General features: G+C 43.5%; 1 protein-coding gene across 2 annotated transcripts in view; it reads right to left on the bottom strand.

Moving 5' to 3' along the window:
- The window catches only part of SLC48A1 (solute carrier family 48 member 1), a 31,149-nt gene extending 14,983 nt beyond the window's left edge, over positions 1-16,166 (bottom strand). The window contains exon 1 of one of the 2 annotated variants that reach the window (XM_070741020.1): positions 15,810-16,166. In XM_070741020.1, coding sequence (XP_070597121.1) covers positions 15,810-15,948 — 139 coding nt within the window. In that variant the 5' untranslated portion in view covers positions 15,949-16,166. Of the gene's footprint in view, positions 1-513; positions 658-15,809 lie in introns of those variants that run through there. The other variant, XM_070741021.1, reaches the window with a different exon arrangement.
- Between the last annotated feature and the right edge of the window lie 1,959 nt (positions 16,167-18,125).

Genomic DNA, 18,125 nt, shown 5'->3' with positions numbered 1-18,125 from the left:
AAGCTCTGTTGGGAGAATTGGTGCTAGACTTATGGTTGGGGGTCACACAACATGAGGGGGTCACGGCATTTGGAAAGGTTGAGAACCATTGCTCTAATTGGTATGGGAGAAAAAGTATGTTCTCTCCAAGGTCCTGCTCTGATGGAGGGGAATCCCAGTGAACTCCCATAATATGCATGGTTCATGAAAATCCCCTTTCTTATCAGTCTTCTCAGTTTCTATTTTTCCTAACTAAAAGCTCTTCATACATCCGCTGATGATTCTGAGAATCTTAGGCCCACACCTGCCTGAAGAGCAAAGGTTGGGAAAAGAAAGCCCAGCAGCAAAACTGAAAAAGAAGCACTCACAGGTTGACTGCAAGAATAAGACTAATGGTTACAGCTAATTCTAGAAAGCAGGAGAGCTAGTCTAGAAAACACTTAAGAGGAGAAAAAATGACATATAATGTAATGGCCTCTGTGAGTTTCTTTAGGAAGGAAACAGTAAACCACAAAAATGTTTTTCAAAACTTACCCAAAGAGGAGTTCCTCATTTTTAGAAGTTGGCATAAAAACAAACTTACGGTTGACATAAGCAATTAAATATGCCGAGTCACATTTTCACCCCTTCCCTGTTTTTCTGAGGGAAAAAAAAGTGTCAGATTCAGTTTTTTTCCTCACATGTTCAAAAACGGAGTCAGTTTTTTAAGGAAGCCAAACTGCCATGTGATGAGGGACTCCAGAGACTCATGACAACGCATTGAAAAACACGCTTGTGACTCAGCAAAATATTTATTTGGAAAGGAGTGAGTTGGCAAAAATGTGCAACAAATCAAAAACTTTCCAAAACCAAATGTAATCGTTTCTACCTTTGCTCTCTCTGGTCACTGTAAGGAAAAGACCTTGTGTCTTTAATTTTAAAATGTAGACAGTGCAATCTACAATATATCTAATCTCCGAGTAGATTTTATTTTATAGTATATTTATTACTAGGAAAATACTTTACTGAATTATTCATTAGCATTACAAATGTGATAATCTATTACCACATAACTCCTTGGAGCTGCTTAGTTCGAAAAGAAAGAAAGCTTTTAAAGAGGCACATCAAATTGCAATCAGGATAATTTTTAGTACTGGTGTGAAGAACTATTAATTAAATATGATATGCATCCCCTAGGAAAAGTTACATGAAAACGCAGTTAATTAGATATTAAAAAGAGACTTAGTTTGGCTAATGCTGCATTTTATTCATGCACTTATAATTCATTACTTATCAGTTCTAGAAACCTAAACAAACTAAAATACAAGTAGATCTTGACTTACAGCCATTTATTTGGTGATCGAATTGACAAGGGCAGCTGAAAAATTGATTTATGACTATTTTATGAGTGCTGCAGCATCTCCATGATAACGTGATCAAAATCTGGACTCTTGGCAACGGGTTTTATATTGATGATAGTTGCCTTGTCCTGGAGTCGTTTGATCCCCTTTTATGACCCTTTGACCAGCAAATATAAAGCTGTACATGGCTTACGGCCTGATTATTTACGGGACCATCTTCTGCCTCATACTTCCCAGCGAGCAATCAGAGCCCACAGGGTTTATTTATTTATTTATTGGATTTGTATGCCGCCCCTCTCCAGAGACTCGGGGCGGCTAACAGCGACAATAAAACAGTGTACAATAGTAATTTGGTATTGATGATTAAAAATCAATTAATATAAAAACCAAACATACATACATACATACCATGCATAGAATTGTAAAGGCCTAGGGGGAAAGAGGATCTCAATTCCTCCATGCCTGGCGGCAGAGGTGGGTTTTAAGTTGTTTACGAAAGGCAAGGAGGGTGGGGGCAGTTCTAATCTCTGGGGGGAGTTGGTTCCAGAGGGCTGGGGCCGCCACAGAGAAGGCTCTTCCCCTGGGTCCTGCCAGGCGACATTGCTTAGTTGACGGGACCTGGAGAAGATCCACTCTGTGGGACCTAACTGGTCGCTGGGATTCATGCAGCAGAAGGCGGTCCCTGAGGTAATCTGGTCCGGTGCCATGAAGGGCTTTATAGGTCATAACCAACACTTTGAATTGTGACCGGAAACTGATCGGCAACCAATGCAGACTGCGGAGTGTTGGTGTAACATGGGCATATTTGGGAAAGCCCATGATTGCTCTCGCAGCTGCATTCTGCACGATCTGAAGTTTCCGAACATTTTTCAAAGGTAGCCCCATGTAGAGAGCTGGCAGGACCACGTGGGAGGGCCTTCTCTGTGGTGGCACCAGCTCTCAGAAACTAGCTACCCCCGGAGATTCGTATCGCCCTCACCCTCCTGGCCTTCCAGAAAGCCTTGAAAACCTGACTCTGCTGGCAGGCCTGACGCTGTTGAGTGATATCATCTAACTCCAGCCTAGAAGTAATGAATGTTTTTATCTTAAGCGTTTTTAATTGTTTTTATATTGTTTTACTTGTGCGCTGTCCAGAGCCTGCAAGAAATTGGGCGGCCTATAAATTTAATAAATCAAATCAAATTAAACAGGGAAGCGAGGTTCACATAACAACAATGTTATTAACTTACAGTAGGGATTCACTCAACAACTGTGGCAAGAAAGGGCATAAGATGGAGCAAAATTCACTTAACAACTGTCTCATTTATCAATGGAAATTGGGGGCAGGGGGGGCTCCATTGTGGTCAAAAGACGAGGATACCTGTATAAGAGCAAAGATTTTGACTTGCACTGAAAGAGATATCTCATGGGGTGAATAAACCAGGTGCTTGTCAAAAGCTAAGTCGGGTGAATATAGTCCTCAACTTTAAACCACATTTGGCCTGGAATTTTTGTTGCTAATCAAGACAAGTTGTTAAGTGAACTGCGACCAATTTTACAACCTTTTTGCCATGCATGGTTGTTAAGCGAATTGCTGCAATTGTTAAGTAAACCTGGCTTCCACCAAGAACTGCTTGTCAGAAACCAGCTGGGAATGTTGCAAGCTGACCATCACATGGCCCCAAGAGGCTGCAGCCACTGTAAATAAATTCAGGTTGTCAAGGGTCCAAATTTCCATCTTTGCACCTATGAGGATTCTAATGATGCAGAAGTGCAAGGCCCCGTCGTTACGGTAGGTTTTTCCCTGCTCAATAAACAAAAAGGTTGTAAGTTGAGGACTATCTGTAGACCCGTTTTCAACACTTCTAAGGAAAAAAAGGAAAGCAGCACAGTGATTAACGACATAGGATAAACGATGAGAGATTGCTTATGTATAGAGCCTGGTTATTTGAGGGAACCGCCTGTCTACCATGATACCTCCTCAGAAAATTTGATCCTGCAAGATTGGCATGCTCCTTTTAGGATCCCAAAAACATGTCTTTTCTGTATCAGCACCTGCCTTCTCTGGAAAGGGAATCCTCCCACCCAGGTGGTTAGCCCTTCAAGGAAGACCAGAGTAGATACCAAAGATATGAATAGTAAGTTTGTGAGAACTCAAGGTAGAATTCCCTTTATTTTTCCCCACCTACAACAGTGCAAAATACACTGGGCTGAGACAAGAGGGCCGAAAGTCACAAAATGTGTGTCTTTGGCTGAGACAACTGAAACCTAGGTTCTCCTACTGCTGGTCCAATACAGTGATACCTCAAGATACGAACCCCTCGTCTTACAAACAACTCGTGATACGAACCCGGGGTTCAGAAAATTTTTGCCTCTTCTTACGAACTTTTTTCGAGTTACGAACCGGTGTTCGGAGACTGCTGGGAAGCCGCGCGGCTGTTTTAAAAGGTGACAGCCGGGCGGCGGGGCTTCCCAGCACCCCCCCGAACCCGGAAGTTCGGCACATGTTCGGGGTTCGGGGGGGTGCTGGGAAGCCCCCCAGGCCGGCTGCGACCTTTTAAAACAGCCGCGCCGCTTCCCATCTGTCTCCTGAAGCCGAACGGCAAAGCCGAACTTCCGCATTCGGCTTCAGGAGACAGATGGGAAGCGGCGCGGCTCTTTAAAAAGGTCGCAGCCGGCCTGGGGGGCTTCCCAGCACCCCGCCGAACCCCGAACCCGGGTTCGGGGGGGGTGCTGGGAAGCCCCCCAGGCTGGCTGCGACCTTTTAAAAGAGCCGCGCCGCTTCCCATCTGTCTCCTGAAGCCGAACGGCAAAGCCGAACTTCTGCGTTCGGCTTCAGGAGACAGATGGGAAGCGGCGCGGCTCTTTTAAAAGGTCGCAGCCGGCCTGGGGGGCTTCCCAGCACCCCCCCGAACCCGGGTTCGGGGTTCGGGAGGTTGCTGGGAAGCCCCCCGGCCCGGCGGTCACCTTTTAAAACAGCCGGGCGGCTTTCCAGCAGCCTCCCGAAGCCGAACAAACCCGAACCTCCGCGTTCGGAGGCTGCTGGAAAGTCCTACTTCTCCCCCCCAGCCAAACCCCCAAAGCATGTTTGCTGCCACACGATTTAGCGGCAAAGTGACGTGGATGGATGGAAAGCTGAAACCGGGCTGTTTCAGCTTTCCATTCCTTCATGTCCATTCGCCGCTAAATCGTGTGGCAGCAAACATGCTTTGGGGATTTGGCTGGGGGGGAGAAGTAGGACCTTCCTAACTCCCTCCCCCCCAGCCAAATCCCCAAAGCATGTTTGCTGCCACACGATTTAGCGGCGAAGTGACGTGAAGGGATGGAAAGCTGAAACCGCCCGGTTTCAGCTCCCCATTCCTCCACGTCACTTCGCTCCTGTCCTGGCTAAATCGTGTGGCAGCAAACAGGCTTTGGGGTTTTGGCTGGGGGGGAGGGAGTTAGGAAGGTCCTACTGCTTCCTCCCCCAGCCAAAAACACAAAGCCAGGCAGCCTCCAGCCGCCAAAGGAGCCTCCTGATTCTCCCCGCTTCTCTGTCCCGCTCATTACCTGTGTCCGGCAGAAGCTGCTGCCCGATTGCTCTTAGCCGGCAGGATGCAAAGTGCTGGGGTGGGGGGGTGTCCTGACTCCCCGCCGCTCGCCCATGGCCGGCAGAAGATCGCTCTTGCCCGGCTTCCCCGCGAGGCAGCAGGTCAGCATCCTCGGCGGGCGAGCGGCGGGGAAGCCGGCGGCTGTGGCAGCTGCTGCAAGAGACTTCCCTGCCTCCTCAAAGCAGCCTCCCAAACCCGAACTTTCGCTGAGAAGCCCCGCCGCCCAGCTGTCACCTTTTAAAACAGCCGAGGGGCTTCTCAGCAGCCTCCCAACGCCGAAGCCCCCAGGCTGTTTTAAAAGGTGACAGCCGGGCGGCAGTGGTTTTTTGCGGGGGTTTTTTGTTATTGCACGGATTAATTGACTTTACATTGTTTCCTATGGGAAACAATGTTTCGTCTTACGAACCTTTCGTCTTACGAACCTCCTCCTTGCACCAATTAAGTTCGTATCATGAGGTATTACTGTACCTTAGAAACATAGAAGATTGACGACAGAAAAGGACCTCATGGTCCATCTAGTCTGACCTTATACTATTTCCTGCATTTTATCTTAGGATGCATATATGTTTATCCCAGGCATATTTAAATTTAGTTACCATTAACCACAATTCCACACTACAACACCCCAAATTTCCAGACAACATGGTCCTAGCACCGTCATGGCAAACCTATGGCACACATGCCACAGGTAGCACTGGGAGCCATATCTGCTGGCACACGAGTCGTTGCCCTAACTCAGCTCCAGCGCGCATGTGGGTGCCTGCTGGCTGGTTTTTTGGCTCACACAGAGGCTCTGTGAGGGTGTTTTTGGCCTCCAGAGCGCCTCCAAAGGGGCAGGGGAGGGCGTTTTTGCTCTCCCAAGGTCCAAGAAAGCCTCTGGAGGGCAAAAAAATGGCCTACTGGCCCACCAGAAGTCAGGAAATGGGGGAGTGTGGGCACGTAGGGCAGTGTTTTTCAACCAGTGTGCCACGGCACACTAGTGTGCTGTGAGACATGGGCAGTTGTGCTGTGGGGAAATTAAACATGGGTCCCCAAACTACGGCCCACGTGCTGGATATGACCCGTGGAGGCCATTTATCCGGCCCGCTGCCAGCTGCCTCCAAACATTCCCCTCACAATCCCTCCAGCTATCAGCGACAGGAAGAGTGGAGGCACAGGGAACACTCACTGACCAATCACCTTCTAGGATTCATCCCGACCACTAGCGATGAACCAATAGCAGGCCGCCTCTCATCCACACCCAGGAAGGTCCCCATTCGTGCGGCTGCGCACTTGTCATTGTATGGCCGTGGTGAGTAGTTGAAGCCGCTACTCCTCCCCATGGTCCCGATTTCTAATTCTGGTCAGGACTGGAGGTAAATGTTGCCACCACTAGATGAAGCCTCAGCCTCAGCTGGTTATGTCTATCCTGATGGTGTGTATAGATATTGGACCTTTTTCTTTTTATAAGCGCCCCCCGCAGACTATATGTATAATATGTACTGTGTTAGTGTCATTTTGGTTGGTGGTGTACCCCAGGATTTTGTAAATGTAAAAAATGTGCCGCAGCTCAAAAAAGGTTGAAAATCACTGACGTAGGGAGTACTGAAGATGGGTGTGGGCACACACGCATGTACAATAGTGCGTACATGCACTATTTCGGCACCCGAGGCAAAAAAGGTTCGCCATCACTGTCCTAGCATATCTGGAAAGCATGTGGCTGTCAAACACCGAGTGCCACCTCTGAGTGCCATGTATGAAACTCTTGGCAACAGCAGAGGACAGTAGTAATCTTGGCCTGGAGTTCCTTCTGTCCCAGCTGCAGAAGATCCACGGCTCTGAAGGATCATCTCCCCTAAGCATAAAAGCTCAGGCATGACCTCTTTGGTAAGCATCCAACACAAGAAACTTCTTTGCACATTCACGCCAGGCTGCCCCAGAAAAAACAATTGTGTCGATCTGTTTCCCCTCCCCCTCCCATGGGTGTGGGGAGAAGTGACATCAGCAATTGTCCGGCAGGAGGTTTAAGGGAGGTGCCGTTTGCAGCTTGTTGTTGTCTTCCCCAGCCCTGAATGCAGTCATTCTTTTGGCCCAATACATCTCTCTTGCTAAAGCCCTAGCTTGCATTCCAGATGTGAAGCATCATCTGACTGAGGAAAAACCACTCAAAGCGACTTGTTCAAAACGGCAGCATATCCAGGAAACGACATGCACTCAATCCCACAACTTCATCAAAATTCATTTGATGGAATCCCAGATATATTCCTAAACTAAGAAGTATTAAATCTGCCCATAATTAGAACAACATAACATCACAAAGACTCAGAACCACCAGGGTCCATCCATACACACTGATGTATTGCATCAGTGTGTAACCACTAGTATCCATCCATACCTCTTATGATTCTTTGCTGTTAAGTGTCTTTAGGGAAGGGGAGAAATGGTACCTCCCTTCCGGGAGAAAACAAATCATGTTAACAAGTACAGCCTTACCAAAGCTGACAATCAGCTTTGTCAGGAAAGGGCTAAGCCATCTGCAAAACCTTCTCAACAAAGCCTTTCTTCACACAGAGCACATCCTCAACACAGCTCGATCAGCTGATGTGAAATACCCAGCTCTAACCAGGCCAACTTTCCCAACATTTTTAAAAGCTGCTTTGCAAATCACATCCTCAAACATTAATATTGACTCTTGCGATTCTCTTTTTAAGGGATTTCCTGACATCCAGGAAGCAAGCAGATTTTTAACTCATAAAAGGGGACCCAGGGGAAGAGCCTTCTCTGTGGCGGCCCCAGCCCTCTGGAACCAACTCCCCCCAGAGATCAGAATTGCCCCCACCCTCCTCGCCTTTCGTAAGCTCCTTAAAACCCACCACTGCCGTCAGGTATGGGGAAACTGAGATATTATTTCCCCCTGGGCCTCTACAGTTTATGCATGGTATGTCAGTATGTATGTCTGGTTTTTATAATAAGGGTTTTTTAGTTGTTTTATTATTGGATTGCTACATATTGTTTTTATCACTGTTGTTAGCCGCCCCGAGTCCATGGAGAGGGGCGGCATACAAATCCAATAAATAAATAAATAATGGTGTGCGGCCTGCAACAGTCTGGAAACCAATATTCCACTGGAGTTGGGTGGATAATCAATTTAAATTAATAATAAAACAAATATTCCATATTCTCGGGAGGGGAGAAATTAATGCTTGAGCCTGATACCTTCCTTAGTTCGAAGCACGCTAAATGCTTTTGTTTAATTTAATTTTTTTAAAAAATGCAGGTAGGGATTATAAGATACTGAATGTGTGAGAAATGGCTTTTTCTCTTTTAACCCTTTTTTCTCCCTGTCAGCCAAGTAATTCAGTTTATTGGATAAAGCAGCTTTTGGATTAAATTAATTCAGGATGCCTTGCCAATTAATTAATTTTAAAAAGCGTTGGGAGGAATGGGGCCTGGAACACTGCAGAATTGAGACATCATCTATATCTCAGCCTATTTGGGGAAGTTTTCCTCTTAAGAGCACCACATTAGGGGGGAATCTGATCTAAAAGGAAAGGTTCCAAGTTTGTATTATATTTCTGAACAAATCTGGATGTTTGCATTAGATTAGATAAAACAGAGTAGCACTTATCTCAGGCTCCAGGACTGCCCTCACCTATGCCCCTTAAAAGCACTGTGCATGACTAAAAACTCTCATAAATACCATTTTTTAATTAGTTATAATAATCTTACAATTTTACACACACCTATTTGAAGAGAAAAAATCTAACTTGACCCATATGCTTGGAAAATGAACCTCCACCCTCATCCTAAATCCAAGCTACAGATATTCACCACTATCATACACACACACAATCTAAATTCAGACTGTTTATCAAACACAAGACCTGTCAGTTATTTAGAAAATCTAGCTAGTCAAGCTTATCACCTGGTCTGAAAAAATTATTGAATTACTTTGCTCAACTGCTCAGCTAATTCAATTAACTACGGTTCAATAAATATTTTTAAATGTAAGAAATACTTACTCTTGTTTGGAGCAAATATCTTGACGCTCAGCCTAAAATGTGTGTGTGTGTGTGTATCCCTGCTGCAACAATGCAAAATGAAATTTGTGGCACTTAGATATCATTTGGGTTAAATACATGCAACTATATAGAAAAAATAGAGAAGCATACATAGGCAAAAAATATTACAGCTAAGTGAAAGAAAATATACTGCTCAAAAAAAATAAAAGGAACACTCAAATAACACATCCTAAATCGGAATGAATGAAATATTCTCATTGAATACTTACAAAGTTGAATGTGCACAACAGCAGGTGAAATTGATTGTCAATCAGTGTTGCTTCCTAAGTGGACAGTTTGATTTCACAAAAGTTTGATTTACTTGGAGTTATATTGTGTTGTTTAAGTATTCCCTTTATTTTGTTGAGCAGTGTATATTTTGCATTTGTAAATATGCCAGGTTTAAATCAATACATTTTTGTTTAAAGAGTCTTGGACACTTAAGATAGCAAAGATTTTTTGCTAAACATTTGCAAAGACATTGGTTACAGAAAATGTGTCATTGGAATCTAAGGATTAATAACTTCAAAAAATAAAGGGAAAAAAATCAAATTATTGTCTGTCTCCCCATGTTTAGCTGGGACAAAACTTTTAAAGAATTCCCCACAGCAACTCAGGATTTTTGCAAATTAACTACTATCAAATTAGAAAGCCCAAACACAAACCATGGATTCTTATGGATTCAATCCTGTATTTCTCTTGCCCAAGCATAAAGCCTCAACAAATCACCTTTTGGGAATCCTTGTATTCCACCTGTCCTGGAAGCATGGTTTTAATAAACCAGACATACTTAATCCAATTAACTCAGGAATCTCACTGAGCTTGCCTTTTCATATAGAAAAAATCTTAGCAATGTCCTTAAAGGACATAATACACCTATCATCTCTCTTCTCCATTATTTCTTCAACTTTTCTCAGGCGATGTTACAACACTATTGAGTAAAGCAGCAACGCTATTACCAAATATTCACATGACTCCTCCAAAATACAGGTAGTTATCATTTGAAGTTACCACAGACATCTCCAGAGCTGTTTTACACTCTAATTCTGGGAGTTCCAATGGCCACATACAAACCACAGTCACATTATCACATTTTGGATGCTTGGCAGCTGGCTAGCATTATAGCTGTTATTAGCATGCCCCAATCACATGACCATGTATTTAGCCTTTTTTTCTGGATACTAATTCAATAAATAAAATATGTGACGAGTCAGATCAGTGGTCTGGTTTAAGCTAAAGGACTGCCATATGAATTTACATTGCATGTGTGTCTCTTCAAATCACCTAGCCAGGGCTGCCAAACTTGAGGACCATGGGCCAGATATGTCACATGCTGGTCACGCCCATGCCCGGTTTAGCGAAGGGAGGAAAATCCTGATATGTTATGTAATGCTGCGAGATGACAAGAGTTAAACACCCCTGACCTAAGCCATCTTTGGAGAGGTGAGTCATTCTAGGTCAGTGGTTCTCAACCTTTCAAATGCCGCGACCCCTTAATACAGTTCCTCATATTGTGGTGACCCCCAACCATACGTCTAGCATCAATTCTCCAAGTAGAGCTTTAAGCTGATTGGCAGGAAGGTCAGGGGAACACCCCCAATGTTAACGCCTGATTGGTTGGATTGTAAAAATATGTTCAAGGCGCTGGAATAGAAGCTTTAGTTCCTAAATGTGTCTTTTTCCATGGTCTTAGTTGACCCCTGTGAAACGGTCGTTCGACCCCCAAAGGGGCCTCGATCCCCAGATTGAGAACCACTGTTCTAGGAGGAGAGATGTATTCAGAAGTGGGTTTCGGCTGGTTCGGACTGGTCTTATAGAACTGGTAGAGGGAATTTCCCCCCGCTCGCTGAACTGGCAGTGATGGCCACGCCTCCGAACTGGCTTTCTTGGTGGTGCTTTGTTTTTCACTTTTACACATGCGCAGAAGCTTTTTGCTTCTGTGCACACACAGAAGGTGGGCTTTCGGCACTGTGCACATGTGTGCTCAGTCCATGCACCACATCACCCACCCACACCGCACGGGAAGAAGCAAACTGGCAGAAAGGTAACTTAGAATCTGCTCCTGGATGTATTGCTCTATGGTTGCAAAAAAAAAAATCCTTAAAAAAGAAAGTGGTAATCTCTATTCAGGCCAAAATTTTATATATGCTTTTGTGAAATGCCTACATCAGTCTAGCCACCCTATGCTCTGGTGAAGTGAGCTATAACATGAAAACTTTAAAAAAAAAGTTAGTTGGAAAAGAGGCTACCCATTTCCTTCTGATCTCAAGGAGTTGATAGATCAGCAAAATTTCCTTGAAAGGGGCCTCTCAATTGACTCTATAACTTCCCCAACAATGCTAGGAACAAAGACCAATAAGCACTGTACACTCTTGGTGAATCTCTAGCTTTCTTATATAAAACCCTGTCATTCTCATTTGACAGATTAAAGCCACATGCACACACACCATCTATAGATGAAATCATCAAGGAGCTCACCTCTTCCATTAATCTCAGGTGATATCATGTTGGAACCTATGACCCATGGCCAAACCCTTAATTATTAGTTCTGATTTGAATCAATTCTCCATCACCGTCGGCATTGGTATCATCAAAACAATGCTTAAGAATTCCTCAGGAATGACTTCGGACACTTTGCCTGTTGGACACACATACAAGGGTATTAGGTGCTTAGATCTGGCCCATGGAGCTGCCCAGGAAACAGCGAAGGTTTCGTTCGCAGAGGGTTGCGGGAGGCCATCGCAACCGAAAACAGAGCTCAGGAGCCCATTTTCTCTGGCAGAGCGCTCAGGCCATCACAGGCGCCCCAACATGAGTGACATCGAGCTGGCCACGCTCACCTTGGCCACGCTCACTCCAGGCCCCCCACCCAGGTCAAACATAAACCTGATGAAGCCCTCAATGAAATCGAGTTTGATGTTCCTGAACTAACAGTTGGCCAGACAATTATTTTCTTTTTTTCCCCCTTGTCCCTTTGGATCAATCTCAACTCCTGTTCGTACAAATCCTTGCGGTTATCTTTGCAAGATTTTCAGAAGTGGCTTGCCCTCGCCTGTTTCCTAGGGTTGAGAGGGGTAACTGGCCCAAGGTCATCCAGTTGGCTTTGTGGTGAAGGTGAGACTAGAATATGTGATCTCCTGGTTTCTAGCTTGGTGCCTTAAAAATTCTTGGCAGACAATTCCTAGTCAAGATCAAAAGAAAGATGTATGGTCCTGCCCTGATGCAAATTTCCACTTGCTGATGAAAGTAAAACTGATAGAAGAAATACTGACCCGTTTGCATCCAAAGACAAGCAGATTAAAATGGATAAGCTGGGAAGAGCTCGCTTATTATTTCAGGGTGGAAAATATATGCAACTGACAAAACAGGACACCCACTGCTTTGGTTTGTGGCTTAAAGCTCAACAGGTCTGTTGGCTTAAATTTTCTATTCTATCCCACCACAAGCTTTGAAATGACAGAATTCGAGAAAGCACTTTGGCAAAGCAATATATATATATCAGACAACTGTGGCCAGGTAGCATCCACAACAGTTTATTGCTTGGAAGACCATATTCAGCCCATTGTGCATTAGGAAGAACCAGTTCAATTTCATCATCAAGATGAGTATTTCCTATCTTACTGGTGGCAATGGAATTCAAACTACCTGGAGTGAATCAGGTGAAGGCTGCAATGCCCAGTGTCTTTAAAGTTAATAGGATTGGGTTAAAGAACACCTTGTATGGCACCCCAAGAGTTTCTTAAACTTTTTTCTTTCTGGCTGTAGTGTTGCACACAATGGCAGTTTGCTAAGAATGTTTACTGCCTTTTTCCTACATAATGAAGGTTATTGTTGAAAAGCCTACTGCGTTTGACCAGAATTAGGAGGAATCCAGAAAACACATGAAGGCCCTTTCCATTGGCATAGACATTCCCGTTATGATACAGACTCTCTATAGAGGCTCATGAGGATGAAAGCACTGGTTTTTGAGCACCAGGCAAAGACTCTTTCATTCACTGACCCCTTGAAGGAAGTTGCATGTCTAGAAGCCCATTTAGAAGCTGCGTGTTTTAATTGTGTGGTTTTTGTCTTAGTGTTTCCTTGGTTTCTACCGTACGCTGCTCTCCTAATTATACACAGAGAACTTCTGGTGCGTGTAAAGCAAGTGCCATAAATAAGTGCACTGCAAGAAATAATGTAAATAAATATAAATAGTCCTTAGCAGTCCAGGCTACTAATTACATAATATAAATGCAGAGTCACATTTAAATTGGTAAACCCATCTTCTTCACAGATGTCTGGCTCCTAGGTGCTGTGCTACATTGATGGCACATTAAAATGCTGACTCCAGAGTTACTAGCAGGCTTTTACTGGTATCTCCCTGCCTCATTTTTTACATTTTTTAAAAAATGTTAAATTAATGAGACTGCACTGAGGTGTCCCTGGCTGTCCAGGAAAAGCAATGAGAGGGAATCAAGAAATCTTAGGGTTCAGACAGGGTGAGACGTCCCCAGAATTCATCCCAGAAGTCAAGGCCAAACTACGTACACAGAATTATTCAGATGGGTCTCTGGAATCGCCAGAAGTTGACTTCAACTCAGGTTAGGCTTTAACTAAGAGAAATTGAAAATTTACAATGCTGGTTTCTTGGATCACCTTTATTTCCAGGAAGGCTTCTAGGATGTTTCTAAGCTTTCTTAGAAAATAAAAATGAAGCAGGTGAGCTTTCTATTTGCTGTCAAAAGATGCCAGCCAGACTAAAAGGTTGGACAAAACTGGTATCACGTAGGTATCCCCAGTTACCTCTACCCGGCCAATCAGGATATTACAAATCCCATCTATAAAAAAAATATTATCTGGCAGGAACCAGGGAGAGAAGGCCTTTTCCGCTTGTGGTGCCCACCCTACAGAACATCGTTCCTCCAAAATTTAGCTTGGCTTCAACCCACCTGCCTTTAAGAAGGCCCCAAAGATATGGCTGTACCACCATTCCTAAGGAGTCTGGGTATGGTGAGGAACTCTTAAAACGGTTGTGTTGAGCTGATGTAGGATAAATTCTGCTGTGATCATGATTCTCTGTTTTTTAATTGATTGTTTTTATATGTTTATACATTGTTTTTTACCTTGTTTTTGACTGGATTGTTTTTTACCTGTTGTGAACTGCCCAGAGCCACTTAGATGGGGGTGGGTGGGCATATAAATTGAATAAATAAATTGTTAGGATCAGAGGACAATTAAAGTTTTAAGGGCTGATTCAAATGCGCAGCCACCTGTATGATTTGCAGGTGACCGTGAGCCCATCGTTATTTTTCCACCCATCCTAGTTCACAGGACTGTTGTAAACATCCAACGAACTGGGAAGATTAGATGACATCTGAAAGTCCCTGAAGAGGCAGGATACCAATGTAACAAATGAAACAGAAGATGAAAATGGCTTATAATGATGGCCTGAGTTCTGAGTGTTTTTATCATTAACCATTGCACAAATAAAATGAGAAAAAAAAATTGTGATCAACACTGTCGGTACACAAATCACAACTACCCAACCAAACTGCGTCAAAAGCTCAAAAAAAAAATCAACTGACTTTTCAGACAAATTTATTTCTTTATGTCTCTATATTTTCAATGGGTTTTATTCTGGAGTAGGCCTAAAGCAACAGGCAGGGGAAAAAAGAAAACCCTGTTAAGACAACAGATGGTCAATCAAGGCTACCATCTGTCATACAGAATGAATTTGGACCCCACATTCTTTCTTGACCCACCCTATCTCAAAATGTTGTTGCGGAGGGAAATAGACAAGGGAGCATCCTGATTGGAAGATGGGATACACATCTAATAAATAACAACTAAATAACTTGAGTTGACTCATAAATTGCTTTTTAAAAAAAAATTATATGCCTTTAAATCGGTTTTTGATTCCTGGGGACTGACTGGACAAGTCCCTGGTTATTTACTAATTGTTACGGACTAGAAACTTTGTAGGATTGACTGTCTGAACTAGATGCCATCACTTCTGTGTTTTTCTTCCCAGGAACTGTCTTGCGCACCTGACAATATACAGAAAGCGAGAACTTAGGAGAAATTTCCTGACAGAACAATTAATCCATGGGACAGCTTGCCTCCAGAAGTTGTGAAATGCTCCAACACTGGAAGTTTTTAAGAAGATGTTGGATAACCATTTGGCTGAAGAGGTGTAGGATTTCCAGTCTAAGCAGGGGGTTGGACTAGAAGACCTCCAAGGTCCATTCCAACTCTGTTGTTGTTTCTGTATTTATTTATTATTATTATTATTATTATTATTATTAGTAGTAGTAGTAGTAGTAGTAGTAGTAGTATTAGTATTATTAGTATTAATAATAATAATAATAATACACAGCAAATGAGACTTATAAGCTGGATTTCGTATCACAAGTCGAACACTATTTTTATTGTTGTTGCTATTATTATTATTATTATTGTTGTTGATAATAATAATAATAATAATAATAATAATAATAATAATAATAATAATAATAATAATACAGAGCAAGCCTCTTGTGGGCAGGGAAATGAGCAAAATAAAGAAGACACCTACAACCACCCTGTTCGCCTTGAAAGCCCTACTGAACTCGGAACAACTTACTCTAGAGGAGATAAAATACCCCTTCAAAAAGCAGCCCTTTTCTCCCCCACCTGCAAACAAATACAAGGCGGCCGTTTTCCCATCGTGTATACCGGCGTTCGGGAACGAGGCAGGCGGGCTGGCAGGGTTGTAAAGGCACGGGGGGGGGGGCTGCGGGGGAACGCGGCTATGCTTCCCTCTCGGGGTTTGGAGGGAGCCAAAAGCAGAGAGAAAGGAGAGCGGGGAAGCCAGCCAGACCCCCGTAAGGCGCGTTTCCCGCGGCCGATCAAAAGAGGCTCACCTGAGAGTCCGCCGGCGGACGCGGTGTAAGGCTGCCGCAGTCTCGGCGCCAGGTTCCAGGCGAGGAAGGCCGAGAGCCCCGAGATCATGCCGACCACCGAATACGCCAAGCGGAGCGCCAGCTTCCTCGTCACCGCCATGGCCCAGATGAGCCAGGCGGCCGCCGCGGCTGGAGAGATTAAAAAAGGCAGCGGATGCTCCACGCCCGGCAACCTCCACAAGCCTCGTCCTGTCTCCGCCGACGCCGCGGCTTTACAGCGACTCCTGGCGAGCAGGGGGACTCAAGCGCTCGGGCCTGCCTTGAATTGGGCACCCGTTTTTACGTAAAAAGAACACGGCCCATGTTATAAATATGCATAAGATTAGGAAAGTACAGTATTGTATTTATACCGTTCTTGAATCCCGCCCGTTCTCGAGGGGGCGGTTGAAATTCTCCCTTGTCTTTCTTGTATGGTAGGTTACTCTGAGAAACAAATAATATTTCAGAATAGAATGGAATGGAATGGAAAGGGAATAATAGAAATAGAAATGGAAAGAATAGAAATAGAATAGAATAGGAATTGAATTGAACTTTTTGCCATATTTTTATTGATTTTTAAATATTTACATCCTAGTATTTGTCAGGTGGGTCGACATCCATATATTTATATTTATATTTATATCACTATATTATATATTTGTACATTATATACATACCATATTTTTCGGAGTATAAGAGGCACTGAAGTATAAGATGCACTTTAGTTTTGGGGGTGGAAAATAGGGGGAGGGAAATCGGCCTACGGGTTATTCATCTGGCTAGCATCCTTAGTCTGGTCAGATTCAGCACATTATTTTATCCCCTGGTTAGGGCTTTAAAAAAAACCTTATTCGGAGAGAGTGACAATTTTATTTTATTTATTTTATTTATTTATTTTGTCCAATACACAATAATACACAATGAAGGTTATAGAGGATATAGTAGAGAAGATATGATATATAGGAGAGACTATAGGACAGGGAACAGAAGGCACTCTAGTGCGCTTATGTACGCCCTTTACTGATCTCTTAGGAATCTGGAGAGGTCAACCGTGGATAGTGTAAGGGTAAAATATTGGGGGTTAGGGGATGATACTACAGAGTCCGGTAATGAGTTCCACTCTTCAACAACCTGATTATTAAAGTCGTATTTTTTACAGTCAAGTTTGGAGCGGTTAATATTAAGCTTGAATCTGTTGTGTACTCTTGTGTTGTTGTGGTTGAAGCTGAAGTAGTCTTTGACAGGCAGGATACTTAGATCATGTTTAAGGCGTCGTAGTTCTAAGCTTTCAAGATCCAGGATTGTAAGTCTAGTTTCGTAGGGTATTCTGTTACGGGTAGAGGAGTGAAGGGCTCTTCTGGTGAAGTATCTTTGGACATGTTCGAGGATGTGAATGTCATAAATGAGGTATGGATTCCAAACAGATGAGCTGTATTCTATGATGGGTCTAGCGAAAGTTTTGTAAGCTCTGGTAAGTAGTGTGAGATTTCCACAGCAGAAGCTACGTAGGATTAGATTAACAACTCTTGAGGCCTTCTTAGCGATGTTGTTGCAGTGGGCTTTGGCACTTAGATCTTTAGTTATTAGTATTATGAGGTCCTTGACCAAATGGGGATTATCTGTGATAATTTGTTTATTCAGTTTATATTTGAAGTTCTGATTCTTTTTGCCAATGTGTAGGACAGAGCATTTGCTGGTTGAGATTTGGAGTTGCCATGTGTTGGACCAGTCAGAAACCGAGTCTAGGTCTTTTTGTAGAGTAGTTGTGCTATCAGTGGTGTTGAAGAGTTTTACATCATCTGCAAAAAGAACCCAGTTGCTTATGATGAGATCGCAAAGGTTGTTGATGTAGAAAATGAAGAGCGTAGGTCCCAGTACACTACTTTGGGGGACACCGCTTTTAACAGGGATGGGTGTGGATATGGAGCTTCCTATTTTGACTACCTGTTGCTTGTTAGAGAGGAATGCAGTAATCCAGCTGTGGAGGTATCCTGAGATGCCATAGGATTTGAGTTTTAGAAGTAGTTTGTCATAGACCACTGAATCAAAGGCTTTGGAGGTCAATATTTTATTTATTTATTTATTAGATTTGTATCTATAGATTTATAGATCTATAGATTTTCCTTGATCAAGGTGAGTTGTCCATATGTTTTTGGAGTGAAGGAGCTGTAGATTGCAGGATAGTTCTTTTCTGAATCCAAATTGTTTGTTAGAGAGCAGATTATTAGTTTCTAGGTGGAGGGTAATTGATATGAAAGAGCTTGCAAGCTGCTAAGAGCTGGGAACATTGTTAGCACC

This window comes from Erythrolamprus reginae, chromosome 2 (genome assembly GCF_031021105.1).
Source record: "Erythrolamprus reginae isolate rEryReg1 chromosome 2, rEryReg1.hap1, whole genome shotgun sequence".
Taxonomy (NCBI): Eukaryota; Metazoa; Chordata; class Lepidosauria; order Squamata; family Dipsadidae; genus Erythrolamprus; species Erythrolamprus reginae.
The sequence above is the reverse complement of the archived record's forward strand: the minus strand, read 5'-3'. Positions and strand labels throughout refer to the sequence as shown.